At 40.3% G+C, this 19,417-nt stretch overlaps 1 protein-coding gene across 6 annotated transcripts in view; it reads left to right on the top strand.

The window, feature by feature from the left end:
- Positions 1 to 17,571, top strand: part of VPS13B (vacuolar protein sorting 13 homolog B) — a 439,608-nt gene extending 422,037 nt beyond the window's left edge. For 5 of the 6 annotated variants that reach the window (XM_061448008.1, XM_061448010.1, XM_061448006.1 and 2 more), the window contains 5 exons: positions 5,924 to 6,100; positions 8,546 to 8,648; positions 9,292 to 9,541; positions 15,506 to 15,762; positions 16,932 to 17,571. In XM_061448008.1, the coding sequence (XP_061303992.1) occupies positions 5,924 to 6,100; positions 8,546 to 8,648; positions 9,292 to 9,541; positions 15,506 to 15,751 (776 nt within the window). In that variant the 3' untranslated portion in view covers positions 15,752 to 15,762; positions 16,932 to 17,571. Of the gene's footprint in view, positions 1 to 5,923; positions 6,101 to 8,545; positions 8,649 to 9,291; positions 9,542 to 15,505; positions 15,772 to 16,931 lie in introns of all 6 variants that reach the window. The other variant, XM_061448007.1, reaches the window with a different exon arrangement.
- Positions 17,572 to 19,417: the final 1,846 nt, after the last annotated feature.

Below are 19,417 nucleotides of genomic sequence, written 5' to 3'. Positions count from 1 at the left end.
TTTGGCAGAGTTCCTCAGTACGTATTAAAGAGTATGAATCCCTTCGAGATCAAAGTGACCAAAAGCAGTACAGTGCAAAAGGTTAGGAGAGCTGAAGCTTGAAAGGATTTGTCCTCTTTCCTAATCTTCACTAGTGTACACAACTCCTAAATTTGCAACCGCAACCCTGAAAGCCCTGAAGAGGAAGTGGTAAAAATGTTACAAGTTTGGGTTAAGTTACTGGAAATTATTTTGAGCAATAACGTTAGATGATGTGAAGCACTGTCATTTGATAATGCCTGTAAAGCTGCAAGCAAGTGTCCTGGGAGAAATGCGTATAAAGGAGAAATTTCATATATTAGTAGCTACTTTCCCAATAGTAAGCTGTTACTGGTGTTGCAAATCAAAGGCACTTCGGAGAAGGTTTTATTTTTCCTTCTTGTTTTATTGGGCTAAGGGCGGTCAGGTTGAGTAGCTGGAGGAAAGATTATACTTTTAGAAGCACTCTGTCAGCGTGGTGTGTATCTGCTGATGAAATGGTTTGGTGATCTTGGCTCAGTCGTTAATAAAACAGCGAGGTAATGTGGTGGTTGTCCCCTTCAGTGACACACCAGAGCTCTTCAGAACTAAAAGCATCAGCTGTACAGCCTGCAGAGCAAAACTTTGTCGCTTTGGCTGCAGCAAAGCAAAGTTTCTGCTGTTCAGAACAGTGGGGAACGCGTACCATGCATGCACAAATGCACCGCGCCTGTGCCTCCCTGTGCACAAGGTTTCCATTGCCGCTGGAGTATGCCCGAGTTAAAAACAAAAGCAGAAAAAAAAAAGGAGTTAGAATTTCAGCGTCCCTGAGTTCCTGAAAAATCAGACTTCATGTTAGAAGCTTAGAGCTTCATAGTAGCACTTAAGACAGTGCTCCTCTGCAAGCTAGAATCTTGTTCTTACTCCTGCCATTACGAGATTCCTGCCTGCAAAATTCCTCTCTTCTTAGCAGTGGAGGCAATGCAGCACCCAGATAAATAGCTACTGATAATGTGTAGCTGGATTCGACAAGTGTGGGACCTCTCACTAAGGGAATAACTGGAACTATTCCTCTGAATTTGTATCAGCCATAATTATTTAAACTGGATTTTTAAAAGGTGTGTTTTCTTTGTATGCACAGCAGCGTTCATGTAAATTGTGTCGAGACCTAAATTATGACTAGACCTGCATTTCAGTTTTTACAAACACATCAGAAAGCTGTTTCTGTCCTCACCATTTATTTTAAAGAATTGTGGGTTTCCCCCCACAACCAGTCATAGCTGAAGGGGAGGTATCACCGTGCTGCTTTCTTTTACCAGCATGTTAAGAGTAAACATGAAGATGCTTACTCTAAAAAATACTTCCATGTTCTTCATACGTAACAAAATGAAACTGCTATCTTATCTCCCTTCACAATCATGAAGAGTTCCAACGAGCACAGGGACGCAGGGAGCAAGACCTTTGGAAGCCACAATTTCTATAACTTTCTAATGGCAATAATTGAGCCACGTGAGAAAGACTTCTGGGATAGTCACAGGACTGTCATGTTTGTAAAAGCCATCTGACTCAGGCAAGCAGCTTTAAGAACTGCAAATGCAGATTTCGCGCCTAGGCACGGGCGTGTAGGAGCCCGCGGTTCACCGATACATTGTGGTATCTGTGCAGAAGGAAGAGTTGCATTCCTGATTTTTCTGAAAATCTGGCTCATGGTGGCCTTGATTCACTTAAGCACATGCTTAAGTGCTTTGCTGAATGAGGGCCAAAATCATGTACTCTTGTCTCCTCCTCAGTGCAAGTTGTTCCCTGTGGTACATTCTTAAGTGCTTTGTCCTGTCTCATTTTAAATGACTCAAGCACTGTCAGGGTGTTGTTTGATTTGATTGTTATCTTTGGCTGGTTGTCGTCTTCTTTTCTGGTTTGAGGGAGACTTCTGGATCACTTTAGCAATGTTTATGCATGAAAATAAGCAAAAGCTTTGGGATAGGTGTGTTTTTTCTTTCATATTAGACAAAAATGCAATGGAATTGTATGTAAAATATTTAGATCGTTGGCACTCCCCACCAAGGAGCTGTTTTTTGCATTTTGCATGCTGGGTTCAGGCTTTAAAATAATAATTTGTAACTGTATAAAAGAAGAGATGAAAACTATAAGCTTTGTTTTCAACTACTGGTCCTAGTGAAAAATATCGTATTGAAGTAGCTCCCTTTAGGAGTTGAGCATTTCAGAGTAACCAAAAACCTGACAACATTTTTCACAATGGCAAAAGTGCTCAACATTTCAGGTACTCCTGCTTGCTTTTGGGGAAAGTGAACTGATAGTAGTAGTGACTGACAGTGCAACTGTGCTGCTAGAGAAGGTAAGGCCTGGATTTGAGTAGTTCAAATTTTTGATATTATGAGTGGTGGTTGTTGTTGCTGTGCAGCTATCACTGAATCAGAGCCACTCCACTTTGCCTATCTACAAGCGAGATACTAAGAGTCCATGCTAATCCTGAAGGTGTATGCTATTCCACACACTAATTCTGCAAATATATTAATGCACACCAACAGGTGCTCTTTCCCTTTAGCTGTATTTTTATGTGATGTTTGCTGTGATGAGACTAGGCTTCAGCTGTGTTTTCAGTGTGAAATGCTTGTGGCAATCCTGACGGACAACAGAGAAAAGAAAAGGAAACAAAATGGTTTCAGCTTGGCTACCTTCCAGACTCGTGGCAGCGCATGGACAGTTTCTGCTGGTGGGGGATTTTCCCCAACTAGTTCTTGGTCTGAAAGAGTTTGTCACAAGCAAGCCGAGCTTTGCCGAGTTCTGAAAGCCATGCTGCGTTTACCAAAGACTGTCAGTCTGCGTGCAAAGCAGTTGCTGCCCATAATCAAATTCTTCTTGAAGTAATACAGGGATATATTCTGAGCTATCTTAAGGTCCTTTCCAACCCTAACGATTCTATGATTCTATCTGAATTTTGTAGTTATCAAAGTATCTTTTTATGCTTACTGAGCAACATGCATTAACCTGATTGCACCCCATCTGATGTTTAGCAGATATTACGGTGTTGCTGGAACTTCTTTGTCCAGTAATGGAAGAATATGTTTTGTTGCTTTGGTATTTAATTTTATTGAGGTTTTCTTTATACATACATAATCTGTGTGTACATATGTGGACATGCGTATAAAATTAAATGCCTAGGGTAGGAATGAAAACAAAAATAGAGAATGGTTTCATTTAAAAAATAATAAAGGGCAAAGGACAGTACAGAGAACAGACAGGGACAGAAGTAGGACACCATAGCTGTCTTCAGACTGTGCTTCCCTGATACCCTACTGAAATCTTGGGGGAGAGACCTTCTGTGGTAAGCCCATCCAGCATGGTGCTGCTACCACTAACTTTTATGTTCACAAGAAAGAAGCCACATGGACCCAGGGAGCATCTGCTTTGCACAGTTCCTGGTACTAGGAGATGCAGTGAACCTCACATGTGTGTCATCATTTTCCCACTGCTGTCAGGTTTTGAGGTTGCTCAGCCTTCGACCTTTCTGTGTTTTTTTCCCTCTCCTTTGCCCACACATGATGCACCCAGGAAAGGAGCTGCGCAGATCCTGCCTCCAATGCAAGGGTGGTAGGGCCAGCCACTCTTGAATGAAAGAGTAAAGCTATAGTTTATTATGTGATTTGTGGGCATAATGACAGTACATGAATGAATTGTCATTGATTTGCAGTTCAAGATAAGAGATTAAAAAGGGTGAGCAGAGAGAGAAGAGAACATCATTGGTTATATTTTTTGCAGGTAGAAAGACACAACTTGCAAAAGTATTTCAGGTACAAAAGGGCAATGGCTTCACAGGCGAGTTCAGAGGATGCATAAAATGGCAGAATAACAAAGTGTGGAAGTACTAAACAACTGGTTAATTAAGCTATATATTATTTGGGATACTATATAAATAATTTTATATAACACAGTCACAGTAGTTTCCATTCTGTTTCCTTGTCCCCTGGGCCTAATTCCAGCTGAGAAGTGCCTGGAGCATACCACAGGTCCTTTGGAGTAGGCTCTTATTTATTATTACCTTATAACATTGCTCAAGTGTATCACAGTAAATAATTTACTAGTGCTAGGACTTAGGTGGATTACATTTAATAAGGCAATAACTGCTGTCCTGAAAGTGCAGTTGCTGTGGATGACCTCAATAGATAGGGTGATGGAGGTCACAGGGTAACATAATACTGTAACTTAGCAGAACACCAAGTATTGTTTTATGTCTTCAAATGCATCACAATTGTACAAAAGAAAAGACTGGATGAACAATCCCAATTGTGTAGTGCCGTGTTGGGGTATTATTTTAGTCAAGCAGCAGGAGCAGCTGGTGAGTACTAATGAAACAGAACTGAATTGAAAATTGTATCGTTTCCATGGCATGGCATTGAGGAAGCTTCACGGCCTTTGTGGTACAGAGGGTGAGTGTTCAGCTGCACGCTCAGCTTCAGTGAGGGAGCTCAGTAAAAGCTGGGTGTCACGTAAAAAATAGACCAGCATTTTCTTGGGAAATACCATACATTTATCAGTAAAGGATACACATGTAGAAGTTGGAAACAATCTCTCTAAGAGGAGAGGGAGGCATTTATAGGGAATGCAAGTTTCTTGAATTGCTGATAGATAGTATCTCAGGGACAGGGATTTAGGGGAATGTGTACTGCTTCTCATCCTTGTCTCTTTTTTTTGTTTGGACAGGATACCAGTGTCCAAGTATGATATTAGTTCTTGTTGTTCAAAGTCAGCAACTTCTCCGTTTATCCAGTAACAGTAACTAAAACCATCTGAAAACCGGTTAGCAGCTAGCTGACTAGTGCATTTCATGCTGGTAACCACATGTGGCCAAATACCTCAGCTGTGGTTGTCCGAATCTGTGGAATTATGCCTGGATTTGCTTCCACATTCAAAGCCGAATCTTCAGAGATGTCTGGGTTGCAGTAAAAATGCCTAGTCACCAAGGTGACACAGGGGCCTACTTCTTAAATAGCTGTTTTATCTTGATATTTGCAGCTGAAGGTACCAAGGAGCCTGCAAACTTGCTTTTCACTGAGCAGAGAACCTCGGATCAGGCACACTGTTTCCTAACTGATGTCACTTTGTCCAATCCCTGTACTCTTAGCAATTTCCAAATAGCTTATCTATCAAAATTGCAATAACTAGAGACATGTCTGTGGTTAAGTGGCTCGCGTAAACTCAAGATCAAAGGAATGTACCACCACACATACCTGTTTACATTTAGGAAGATTTGAGCTGGAGTTCTCTGTTGATACTAAAAGCTGGGAAGGTCACTGTGTCACTTGTAAAAGTTTGACCCATGCGCATTAAAGTAAAATATGATCGTTTTCACAAAATGGTAACAAAAGGTCTCAAAGTCTAATTCTGCAAATCTTAGTAATATATCAAAAGTTGCATTAGCTTATGAACATTTCTGGCAGTGGAAGAGGATATAAAAATGATGTATTGAATACAGGCAGTTTTTATTCTCATGAAGTCAATCTGAGGCTTACATGAAAATCTCATTTCCATAGCAGCTCCGGTCTTCTAAAACTGGTGGACTTTATTCCAAGCCCAGCATTTTCAGAATTGCTACACAAAATGAGCTAAATTAAACCAACTCAGCAAAAGGATTTAGCGAAAGTAGTTGAAAGATGAAAACGCGCTGTCAGGTTCGGTGATCTGAATGTTTGAAAAGTAAAATGTGTTTTAAAAAAAAGAGGAAGCTGAGACTTATCTGAAACTGCAGCTAAGGTCGTGTTTAGCTAATTGGTTGCATGCTAAATAGCTGTAATAAGAAGGGTGGGGTACAGTCGGTAATCCAGGCAACATTCACGTCCAGCAGTAAGATTTCCTCTTATTCTGGGATATTAATCTTCACTAATTGCTGGGACTCCTGTTTTTTCAGGTGCAATTGCTGGGATTGTGGATCAGCCGATGCAGAATTTTCAGCGAGTGTCTGAGGCCCAGGCTTCAGCTGGGCATAAAGCCAGAGGGGTCATCTCGGGTGTGGGGAAAGGAATCATGGGGGTCTTCACAAAGCCCATCGGAGGAGCAGCTGAGCTCGTCTCCCAGACAGGTTACGGTGAGTTTCTCTATTTCCAGCATCTCCATTTGAATTCTAAAATGCTTTTCAGGCACAACCTGCTGTGTCTTTCTTACCTGGCTCAGTAGCTGTGTGGCTTACTTAGAGAAAGGTTAAAAATGCCAGTGCTGAATAGTTATAAATGTGCTCGTTTCCTTAAAAGCCATCCTGTTCTGCTTCTCTGTGGTGTTACTGATCAGCATTGTACAGCCACAGCAACACAGAATGCAGAAAGCATGAAGTAATTCTTGGAATACAGTAGAATTAGTTACAGAAACATATGTGCTTACAAAAGAGCTTTTGACATAAAAGTATTAGAGCAACACTATACCCAATTAGAGTGTTATTTTGAGATTGCTTTGTTATAGCAAGGAAAGAGTTGTGCTGTCTCTACGCAAAGAGAGAGTTATTTTCCTGGGAGAAAGAAGTGAGTCATGTAGTGGGAGCATCCCTTTTAAACTGCGGAGTTGTGAGAAGAGAGTCCTGGTTTTGGAGATACAAGTAACCTTTAACAACCAGAGGTGGGTTTTCCAGCTAGGCTGAGCACTTTGTGACAGCAGTGATGAATCCTGTCAAAGTGATGTGAATACTTCTGAATGACCAAAAACCATAAAAGATAAAAATCTGAAAATGCACTAATTAATTTATTTCCAGTATCCATAAATCAAAGCTGTTGGTCTGGATATTTAAAAGGGGTGTCAGGAAAGAAAAGGAGGGTGACCTGTTGATATAAGAACAATGTGTCAATAATTTTGCTTCACAAATTACACAGGATAAATCTTAAAGATTTAAGTCTTTAATTGCTAGCAGTATTTATGTTTGTGATGTTGATTAGCATATGAGTAGCTCTCCCAGGGCTTAAGTTCAGGATATTGTTTCCATGCTTCCCATCACATGCAGAACTCATTCCTTGAAGCAACCTACTTAAAGAAATAATGAAACAATTATTACACTTCTTTCAAGTTAAATTTATCTTATTTGATGAGTGTAAATAATAACCGTTCTCCTGAATTATGCATCCCATAGGTATAAAACCCATATCAGTAAAATCAGAAACTTCAGTCTGTTGCTGGCTGCCTGTGCATTGGTTTTGCTGCCTTCAGCGTTACTCTTTCTAGATTTACTTCTGCTGCAGTCTTTATCAAGAAACTTGTAACAGTAGAAGGACACTTTCATGGCAGATACGATATACAAGACATCATGTTTTCCATGAGCATGTGACAAAAAGAGTTAGCCAGGAAAAAAAACATAAAAACTGTATCAATAATAGCTGATGGTGCGTGAGAGGAAAACACACAGAGTTCAAGTAACTCTTACCCACAACTGGATTGGAAATGGGACCGTGCCTCTTGGGGGAGACCGAGGGGTGGGGGACCACACAGAAATAAACACATGTTCTCTCTTCCTCCATCTGTAAATAACATTTTCACGCACATAATGCTGAGAACCTCGGTAAGCCAACTGTTACAACTGGGATGCTGCTTTTAAGTACTACCATCAACATCTGTGCTAAAAATTAAAGGTTTTTTTTTTCAGTGCTGATGTTTTGTTTAAATTATTATCCATTGTGTAAAAAGGAATCTGAGTTATTGACACCCTTATGCAAAAATGCCTTTTGCTTCCATGGAATGCTTAATTAGACAAAAGAAAATGTCTTTCTTTAAAGAGTAACTTCGCACTGAGCTGCCTCACTGCAGGGCTCACTGAGTAACCTACTGCCTGTCTGCCTTGTAAAACTTTGTAAAACTACTTAATTTCTGATTTCTTTTTCAAGCCACTCATTCTTTCTGGTGACCGTACCTCATCTTTAAGAGTTCTCAGGCTAGCTGGAAGCATACATACCATATCGCCTTCAGCTTTGGATAGTCTGTTTAGGAACCTGTGTAACTGCTGCTTGTAGTCTCTGTTCTCTGCTGGCATTAGGAAGAATTCACAATAAACCAGATGCCCCGGGAGATCTCATAAATGTATATGAATCTGTTTAATGCCTGGATTAAGTAACTGAACATCTAGATACAGTATCTAGGCAAACTTGCCTTCTAATTTGTACTAATCGTGACACATATATGAAATTATTTTAATATTAAGCAAGAAAGTTAACAAAGGTCTTGAGTTTTCTGCATAAATGCTAAGTGATGTGTCCGATCCTACTCTGGAATGATGGCTCTCAGGAGCATTGTGTTTTTCTTGATTGCAAGTGTATGGCTGCTTTTTAGAACACACAGTGGAGTTTTTTTGTTTCTTGCTAATGCAAGATCACTGGGGTTAAGTGCACAACTCTTGCGTTGTAATATTTAATGAATTATCTCGACTACAGCTTCCAAAGATGTGACATCATTTTGGATCTGCACTATTTTATGAACTGCTCTAAACAGATGACATCACTGCAACACGTAACTGTTCTGTAGAAAACAACTACTAAAAACTTACGTTCTCTTACCACAGGTATTTTGCATGGAGCTGGACTTTCTCAGCTTCCCAAGCAGCGCTCTCATCCAGATGATCAACGTGTTGAGCAGGCTCCAAATAGCCACGTCAAATATGTCTGGTAAAATTATTTAGACACTTGCTCATTTTTACATCCACATTGTTTATTAATAGGTTCTGGCCCGTGGTCAAGTTAACAGGCTGCTTCCCTAGGAAAGGCTGAGTTATGGCAGTTTGTTTAGGAACATTAAACACAAAGGTAGTGCATAGAAACCCAATCTGCAAATGATGGGCTGCTGACCTGCTTCCAGCTTTAGAACTACAGAGCTGATCTTTATTTAATGGCATTCAGTGAGTTCTTACTTATTTATCATTGTGCTGAGCCCAAGAAAAATACTGCACCTCTCCAGAAACAGCTGTTAGTGAAGATAGCTTTATTTTCTGTGCTGAATTTGTAAGCCACTTCTCAGGGTAATTTTTCTATTAGGATGGGAAATAGGCTGACCTAGCACAGTTAGTAGGCCAATTTTGCAGCAAAAGATTAAAGAGTTTTGATAAGTAACAGTTTCACATTCATTCTCTAAATCTTAAGTCTTACATCTTTCAGTAATGGAGATTTGAAAAATATTCCCTGGCTTAAAGTTTGAGGTGATAGTTACAGGCTTAAGTGTTCAAAAGAAGTCCTGGAGGAGCCAATGCATAACACTGACTACTTTTTTGTTTTTCTTCTCTCCTCTGCCTCCACCCTCCCTTTGATAATGCAGGAAAATGCTGCAATCTCTGGGAAAGCCAGAGGTCCATATGGCCTTAGACGTCATGATTGTGAGTGGATCAGGCCAGCAGCATGAAGGCTGCTTGCTGCTCACCTCAGAGGTACTCTTTGTGGTCAGCATCAGTGAAGACACGCAGCAGCAGGCATTCCCCGTGACTGAAATAGATTGTCTGGAAGATGATCAGCAAAAAGATGTGCTGAAGGTGCAGCTGAAACAACAGCGAGTGCCTTCTGAATTGGAGGTAAAGACCTGAGTATGGTGGGTTTTTTGAAGATAAAGTTACACCAGTGATGAGGCTTTTAGCAATGGGCATACTCACCTTGGGTCAGGAGGCCAGAGGTCTCAGTGCCAAACCTGTAGCACTGCTGCTTGCATGCACCCCAAGGTTGACTTCAATCAACTTTGGATGAAAGGGACTTGGCTTCTTCCTTCTGTCCTCTTATTGATCATGACATTTCATATCTGTGACAGCAATAAAGTAGAGGAAGTCTGGGTTCTTGGTAAGCACCACCTCTTTTCTTAAGAGGTTCTCACAACTGTATGTGCATGAGCTGTTTATTGTTTGGCAAGTTACAGGCTGCCTGTGCCTACAGAGTCACAGTGAGAACAGTTCCTTTTATTTTTCTGTGACATCTAACAGCTCCTTTCAGCATGTTTCTTATCTTGCTTCTTCCAGTGCAGTGGTCTTGCTTGGCTGCTAGCTGTATTTACTTGCTTAGATCTTCCTTCTTCTGCAAATGCTAACTTTAAAACGGATCAGTTCTTTTGCTGAGTTTGGATGCACCAAGTTTGCCAGTAAGAGCAGAAATCCTTCATCTTCATATTGAAAGATCTCTAAGCCATTTGAATACTGAGGTTTTGGATGAATTATCTTCTTTTAATGGTAGAAGAATGTTATATTTTTACACTTTCGGGAAACAATGTTTATTGTGTTAAATTCTCAAGTGGAATCATATGAGAGATCATTTCAAAAATAAACACACATATCCCAGTTATTGTTTTTCTAAATCTATGTCAGGTAGTTCATAGACTGCTTAATTTCTCTGTTCCAAATACAAGAAAAGAACACCCGTGAAGTATGGGGTGTGCCAAAAAGTAGGGGACGTTTCAGCACCTTCAGTAAAATCCTAACTTCGCTGAAGTCACTGAAGAGCTTTGCCATCAATTCCAACACAACAAGGATTCATCTGTATCATGACCGTGCTTAGATTTTTTCATGAAAGCCTTTTTTAGTGGTGAATTCTCTATTTACATGTATTGTCTTTCCACTAACCTCAGTCTCACAGAGTGCTGTTGAAGTTGCCTTCTCTCACCACAAAGCTACATGAGGCATTACTTAAATTTTAATGTAGGTGGGCGAAGCTCAGCTTTTTTTATCCCTGAGTGCTGAGTGGTTGCCGGAGGGACAAGTCAGACTGAATCCAGACTATCCTGCTCAGTCCAGAGCTACTGTCCTGGAGAGAAGAGGAATATAGTTTGTTCTCTCTAAGGCATTTGAGGCACTCAACCCATCATAACCCTAACTTTAGCACCAGCCCAGATCTTCTTTTATTAGTGTGATGACTCTTGTCTTTGCATCTGTTTGTGCAAGGGGTGAGGAGTAAGCTACTGCTCTGAGTTTAGGGCTGCTTGCCCAAAAGGGAGAGGGGAAGGTGAGGGACAGGGAGCCTAATTCTAGTCCCACCGCTGCTGCAGCAGGGAATGTACAGGACTTCTGGGCAAGTGGCTGCAGTACATGCACAGTGCAACCATACATGGCATGTGCAGAGCCCAGCATTCCCATATACACATGCTAGTACACACACTGAACGGGACCTGCTTGGGAGGCCCTGGACCAAATACATGTTTTTTTCTGAATTTCTGGGTAGAAATATGGGAGTCCTACTCCAGCAGTGTAGCAGTGCCGGGAGCTGTAAGCTTTGAGCCACCCAGCCTCAGCACACAATCTCTTTTGCTGACACAGGCTCTTGGGAGTGCAGTGAAAATGTATGATATGTCACAAGCAGTGAAGAGTGCCAATGTTCCAGTTGTGCAAAGTTAGTGGTGGCAAGACAGCAAAAGCTGAGTGAGGCTCTGCAAAACAGACCTGGAAAAATATTCCTTCAGAATGCAGATGCTGATGCTGAAATTTGTGTGAAAATTTAAAGAAAGAGATAAGCAAGGAGGAGCAGTTGAAAGTAAGGCAAACAATAAGGAAGTTTTAGGTTTTTTATGCTAAGGCAGCTAGACAGTAAGAGATTCCAAAAGCTTCATAAAGTTTTACTGATTACTTAAACTAATGTTCTTTTATATAAAGTTTATTACAGTGTTTTTTCTTTCTCAGTGGATTGGGAAATGTCATATTTAGTAGCTTCCTCTCTGTGGTGCTTGCGGTGTTGTGTACAGCATTGGTGCTGGCAGGAGCTTCTAAAAGCCCTTAGAACATGATTAGGAAAAGGAACCTTAGGAGCAGCAAGCTGTGACTTGCAGTGAGCAGCCTCAGAGTTGGAGAGCTACGCCTAAACAGACATGGTCCCAAACTATGAATGGTGGCCATCCTGTTGCGTTGAAGCTGTCCTCAGCTGAAGTGCAGGCACATCTGTACACAATTATATTAGTGAAGATGGCCAGAATTTTAAGCTGGAAAATTCCCAGTCAGGTCAACCAAAATATTATGGTAAGTTTAGCAAAATGGAGGTAATGTTACCAAATGTAAATTGTGTCTATTTTTCTGACTAATTTAGTCAAAGATTGAACCGTGTAGTTTCAATATTATAAAAATCCACCTTTTTGTCTTACTGCTCACAAAACTAATTGCCAAGTTTTGTTTCAGCTGTACCCAAACCAGTTTCTTCCCTTCCTTCTCCTCAGTTTCTTGGAACTATTAGGAAACAAAACATGAGTTATTCTACAGCTGTAATCACCAGAGATGTTATAGAGCATATTTTAACTTGTTCAGCAACAGGTTTGCCTGATGGCTTGTTCGCTTCCACAATATATAACTTAATCCATCTGGCTAAGAACAGTCTGGATGGAATCTTGAAAACTCTGGCACTGACAACATTGTTATTGAAAGGGAAGCATTAATTGTACTTGGATTATCTTCCAGAGTAATTGAGACACCGCTTGCTTCCAGACAGATATCAAACTCAAAAGGCCTGTTCTTCCAGCTGCTCTTGGTAGAGCTCACAATGTCAAGATGACAAAAAAAATTAAGGCCCCTGAAATTTCAGATACTCCAGAATTTCTTTGTGATAATCTGCAAGAGGGTTTCCATGACAGTGCTACATGGTATCATGGCTGGAGATGAAAAACAGTCTCAGGAGTTTTTAAAGCAGTGAAAAAAAACCCTAAAGAACCAGAGTCAGTGTGCACAGAGCAGCCCACCAGTGGCACACACATCTGAATGCACCATGAAGGTGCTGTAGCTACTGTAGAGTTAGAATTGCTGAAGGTTTATTCTTTATAAGCTGTAACGGGAGGAATTTTGGAAAAATACTGGAGTTCTTAACCTGAAAGTATGGCCTTATAGCATGACAGCACGTGGTATCTTTAAGATTCCTCTTGCAGGTGCATTAAGCAGCTCTTGATTCACTTATGAGTCATTGAATGTTCTGGCTATTAATAGTGTTCAAAATAGTGGGCTAAGGCACTTAGTGACAACGTTTAGTCCCAGTTAGGAAAAAATGTAGAATAACAACAATTCCAAGTTTGTGGTGTTGTCTTGACAATATAAGGTAAACTGAAACTGTCTGGAGAAGCAGACGGTTGCAGTCAGCTGGGAGCAAGTAGGGTCCCAGTTACTTTGGAAAACCATCCAAGGGCAGTTAGTATTTCCTTCTGAATAATTATGCTGCATTTGTGGAATATAGCCTGGGGGTGAATGAAGAATGGGTTCACAAGTGCAGGTGTGTGGGATACCAGCACCCTTTCCATCTCCTTTAATAACTAACTTGGGTCTTTAGGTCGGGCTATAACCCAGCTTCCCAGGGCTTACCTGTCCTGAAGTAGAAATCAGAAAAAATGGTGGAGCCGCATACATGCAAGATTTACCCCATAACTTAAAATCTATTTACGTAGGTGGGACTTCAGCATGTTTCTCTCTTTTCAACTGGTAAAACAACTGCTGAGATGATACTTTTTCTGTGTCACCAGACTGAAGATGAAGGGGGCCTACAAGGATGCTGGGGGGACTCTTCATCAGTGATTGTAGTGATAGAAAAAGGGGTAATGGGTTAAAACTTAGGCAAGGGAAGTTCAGGTTGGGTATAAGGAAGAAGGTCTTTACTGTTAGGGTGGTGAGGCACTGGAACAGGTTGCCCAAAGAGGTTTTGAATGCTCCATCCCTGGCAGTGTTCAAGGCCAGGCTGGACAGTCTTGCACAACATGGTCTAGAGCGAGGCATCCCTGCCCATGGCAGGGGGTTAGAACTAGATGATCTTATGGTCCTTTCCAACCCTAACTGTTCTGTGATTCTATACGGCTCAGACACCATTCTCCACCGTTTTTCCCTCCCTTTAAGGTCATTCATGGAAACCACACTCTCCTCTGCCCATTTCATCATTTCCGCTCTTTCTAGGCATGGGCTCCAACTTGAGCTTCTGAGCTTGTTCATGAGCCTGCTTCCTTTAGCATTTTTGTGGTGATGATTGAAAACAGAAGTGTTTCTACTTGCTGAGCAGCAAATGTATCTCCAAAGGCACAGTAAAAAAAAACCAGAGGGGCCGGTTTTGATGTGGATGTGACATCTGTCACTGTCAATCAGTCATATTAATTCATTCTTCAAATAAGCAAGGGTTTGTTTAAAATGAGCCTTGCAGTCCAGAGATGTGACAAGATACTGATCATGGATGTTAAATTGAATCCAACGGCACTGTTTGAAAATGCCACCACATCTAGTGAGGCATGTGTAAAACTCCCTGAAAAAGTCAGAAGGTGATAGCGCAGTCTTTGAATCTTTACCATGACATCTGACAAAGACATTTTAAACCCTCCAAAAATGAAACTGGTCAGCAGTTGTCTCAGTGTCAGTGTGGAACCATCAAGCCCTAGGATAGCTTCTGCCTTTTTGCTCACGGTCGTATTTTGGAAGTAACTTCTACTCTGGATGACTTTGCTAGTGAAACCTCTGTGGCATACATGGTGGTATTTCTGAAATACATTTGTTTGAAATTATGCAACTAGCTTGATGCCTGCCTGCATGCCTTCCATTCTGAAGCTGGTCATAGTCATCTCCAGTTTCTTCTTCAAAAAGGGCACAGCAGGTTGATCTTCCAAAGCCAGGTTTGCCTGTGGCTTTTCATCTAATACTTTATCGGGAGTATATATGGTAGAAGCCACCTTTCTGTTGACAGCATTTGTTTTCTTGTATTTTTTTCTGCTAGAGGTAGCTTATTTGCATCCCTCTTGCTAGAACCTTGAACCTCTATGTATTTCAGCCTTCAAGCAGGGAAGAAACCCTACCAGTTCACGGTGGTGGAAAAGGCAGTTTGCACAGACACCTTGATTTCTTCTCCAGAAATGACACCCCCAAGCCATCTTTAGTAAAACCCTTTTGTTTAAATCAAAAAAAAAAAAAAAAGGTTTTTTGGGTCCTCTGACCCAGGACGGCTTTTTTGGTTACCAGAAACAGATGGATATATCCCATCATAGAACGTTCATCTGGAAAGTAGCTTCTAGGCTTTATTTTAAATCAAGTTAAAGATTTACTTAAACTTAAGTGCCCAGATATATCTATGGGCTGTCTTCAATTGGACTTTGTGAGAAAATGTTTTTGCTAATTAGAATTGCTATCATCTGCTAAGCACTACTGAGAGCTACCGACATCTTTCTAAAAGGGGTTCAGATGCTTTTCCTGTCTGAAGTTAGAGTTGATCTGTTGCAAAGATCTACTTTTGACCAAGGTGTCCATCCCTGAAATTGTTCAAAAGATGATTGATAGTGCTTAAATTTTCTACGGCACAGTTAGAGCTTCTCAAAAGTGTCCAAAATAGTAAAGGAGAGGATGACTAATCCACCAAGCACTAAACTATGGGGAGAACACTTGATTAAAACATCCATTATAAGAAAGACCATTAGACCATTATAAGAAAGATCCCAGGGACGAAGATTTTTAACTACAGAAAGTAATGTGGAAGTTAACTGCCCTTACTACCAAGTTCAGCTACTGTCAATTAGTAACTATATTATCTATATATTGCTATTTAATATTACATTTGCATTTCAGGCAGATGGAGCTAGAGAGAGACTATCAGAACAACAATACAACCGCCTTGTGGAGTACATCACAAAGACATCGTATCACCTCGCTCCCAGCACCTCAACACTGCCAGCGTTGCAGACCGTGGCTATTGAACACCTTCCAACTACAATGAAAACATACCAATATGTAGTTGATCCAAATTTTGCCCAAGTATTCATTAGCAAATTCACCATGGTGAAAAATAAAGCCTTGAGAAAAGGATTTAATTAATAACAATTGTGGTGAGTATAGTCATGTCTTCCTGTTTTGAAAATAGTGCTTTCTCTGCAGTAACCTACATCAAGCAGAGTTGCATACAATTTTTGAGGAGGTAGGAGATGATAACAAAGCCCAATAGCTTTTTCTAATCTTGACAACATTCCTGCTCCTTAGCCAAAATACTAGTGCTGGAAGGCAAGTGTTATAGCAGATGATTAAAGGGAAAAGAAACAAACAGCCTTGGACTGTAGCTCTATCAAAATCCTTTTTCCTTTCAATAGCCAAAAAACAGAGAACAAGGAAAAATAGTGTGCATACAGACAGTTTTGCCACACATACACAATGTGTATCAGTACCCTTTATATCGTATTTTAGGGTCTGCCAGTTTCTGTTATAAACAAGCTTTATAACTGGGCTGTAAAAACTTGCTCAAGGCCGAGTCTTTTTCCCCCACACACGCACCCCTACCAACATGTATGTCCCGAGGTAAAACATTTTCCCCCACTAAATCTGAAAACCCCAGTGTGGCTGGTATAAGTAAGTTACTAGTGACAGCTGGGTTGTAGCACCACTTTAACCTTACAATGGCTTCTTTTATTTGACTGAAGTTTTGCAGGACATTAGTCCTTAATGTAAACTAGTGCCTTTGTGTGGTTTGGAGAGCAAAACATGAACTACAACACGAATTTCTTTTTAAAACTCTCTGGATACAGAAGCTTTATTTTATCCACTGTCAAATGTTCAGAAGGACTTTCAACGTATATATGACATCGTGCATTGTCTGGTCATTAGCTCTAAGCCGGTAACATGCAGTTCAAAAATTTAAGAAACAGAGTTTAGTCTCCTTAAAAATCTACCAAAAACCCACAAGTACAATGTAACATAGATGTGCAGGTGGTAAATATAGCCTTGCTGGGTCTTGCTTACTTCTGATCAGCTACTACTACACTTGAGCCCGGATTCATTTTGTTATCATCTTCGAACAGATAAAACCAGAGATATTTAGAAACATGACCTTTCAAATGTGTGCTAAGCAAAGTGAGATTTCTTTTTCAAGTTGAGTGAGTAAAAACTATGGACCCACAGGCACCAGTTACATTAACAGTTCATGATGCCATCACAATACACTTACAAATATATGTTAAACACATCAAGATGCAAGAGCTTTCTAAGTAAGTGTCTTATTTTTCAGATTGTTTTACAGTTTGTGAGAAAAAAAAAAAGACTCTTTCTGGGCAGAGTTTGATTACTTTATAAACCAAATATGATTATGGCAGTTTTAAAACCCAAAAGCTTACTTAGTGTTCAACTATGTGTCTTACTTTTCCCCTCTTTTCTATGTACTTATGGACATGAATTTTGTATGGGGATTCCTGAACATGGCCAGAATTGGAGACAAGAACTGGAATAAAAGCCGATCATCATTTGAAGCAGATGCATATGCTTTATAGTTAATAACTTCTATGCATACTTGATACGACCAAATGCACAGTGAATTAGTAACTGCAATGTTTTTCTCATGAGTTCTGTTTTGTTAAAGGGTATTTGTAAAAGCCATGTCTCTCGTGTACCGAAAATACAGAAGCCTGGGATCTGCATCGCCCTTTTCTGACTGTGAAATAAGCCCATCCATTATCAACATTTCATACAGTGATTTAATAACTTATTCATTGTTGAAATAATGCTGTTTAAAAAAATGTATGTATATACGCACACATGCTTAATTCCTAAATATTTTATGGAAATAGTTTAATACTTCTAATTTTGCATATTGGTGGACAAATTGTAATATAATGAGATTGTTTAGAGATAATAAAGCTATTCCTATAATACTGGGTTTGTGAGCTATTTGGTAATTTGGTTACAGGGAATGAACAGGTCATTGTGTAGAACAGGACAGACACGCAAGCTTCATGTAAGACCCCATCAGATTCATGTCCTAAAAAATGCAATAGATCACGACAATACATGGTAAGTAAAAACTGATGATTAGCTTGCTGAAAAAAAGAGTGCTGAAAAGTTTTCTGCTTTTGTGACTGAATCAAAACAGCAGTGTAGTTACTATGTGAATTAGTCTAATCCGTTCATTATTTATGTAGTACACAGACCAGCCAAGAAAATGCACACACACCTGTTAAAAAAAAGAGGGAAAGCAGCAGTTTAATTTCTAAAAGTTGGTAGAGTGCAGACTGAAGCCATCGTTTAAGATACATTTGTGTTATTCTGAATTATATTCTCCTGGAATAAACACTTGCTTAAATTACACTCCATGAATCACACTCAGTGAATCAAGCTGGCATCTTTACTGTGTTAGGCAGGTTTCTTCTCCCCCTTCCGACCACATGGATGGAAACGTGTGGAGATGGCATATAAATAAGACTCTCCTACATGTGGGCTGTGTGAACTACGAAAACAAAGTTGTCCAAAGAGCAGCTGCCTCTACTTGGCAGCTAAAGCACTCCAGTGTGTACTCTTAAAACATGCCTGCTCTCATAATGCTCTTTAGACCTGGAAAGCTCACAACTTCAAATGTCTTTTTAGTTTTTACCTTTGCTGCTGAAAGGAAGCACTTGCTTTATACCCATCCATACACACAGAAAGCAACAGTTCTACCATTCAGCCTCTCAAAGCACAGACATAACAGCTGAAGCTCACCTGTCCTTGTCATGGTTGAACAGATTTAGCTAGAAACAGCTCTGCTGCAGGGTCAAAAAGAAACCGTCAGTCACAAAGCTCTCATTTCTTTAAATCAGCACATGCTGGTAACTGAAGGAACACAGACTACAACAATAACAGCTGTTGGCTATAACAGTTTAGAAGAAACTTGGACTTTAAAAGTAAATTAATTCACAGCAGTGGGAAAGAGTAGAGGGTAGAGCTGCAAGGGAAGGCAGGTCTGCTAGCCAGCACACCTGGCAGTAGCAAGTTCTTTGCCTCGGAAGCTGTCAGTATGACTGAAGACCCCTGTCTACTTAAACCTGCAGACAAGCCTGAGAAAACGCTAGTCAGTACTCAATGGCACGGAATGTTTATATTGTACATTGGGAAGATAAATGGGTATCATTTGCTATTGTTAAGCTCTGGTTTACATTTATAGGAGCAGGGGTATTTTGATTACAAGATGGTTTCCCCCTGCACCACTAATGTCAAATTCTTTCTTTGCTTAAAGGAAGCACTGCCTGTATGGAGAGTTTAAAAATTCCACATTGCTCTGTAATAGTGCTCTCGATCAAATACATTACCTACGTGCTTTCATTAGTACAAATGTTGCTCACTGATACCTATTAAGTGTTAAGTAGTTAATGATCCATTTAAAATAATAAGAGTTACTCCAAACAGGATTTGAACTGAAGACCTTCAAATACAACACAGATGGCCTAATTTGTCATGCTGCTCCGTACAAAGCCTTCCCTCCCTTCACACCGTCAGCTCCAACTCCTCTCTCAGAACTCACACTCAGCAATCAAGAGCCACAGTCCCAGTACCATTCATCATCAACCTCAGCAACAGACAATGCACAAAGCATGTTTCCACGTGACAGGTATCGTGGAAGAACACAGATCATCAGGTCATGTACTACACAGAACGTAGCAGAGATCAAAACTACACTTGAAATAATACATGTCTAGAAGCAGCATGCAAAGATATTCATTACTGTAATACCCTAAAATATTTATC

Source organism: Pezoporus flaviventris, unplaced genomic scaffold (genome assembly GCF_033815535.1).
Source record: "Pezoporus flaviventris isolate CSIRO_AGI_PZ_B2104156 unplaced genomic scaffold, CSIRO_AGI_Pfla_v1 ptg000007l, whole genome shotgun sequence".
NCBI classification, from domain to species: domain Eukaryota; kingdom Metazoa; phylum Chordata; class Aves; order Psittaciformes; family Psittacidae; genus Pezoporus; species Pezoporus flaviventris.
This window is presented reverse-complemented; position numbering and strand designations above follow the sequence as displayed.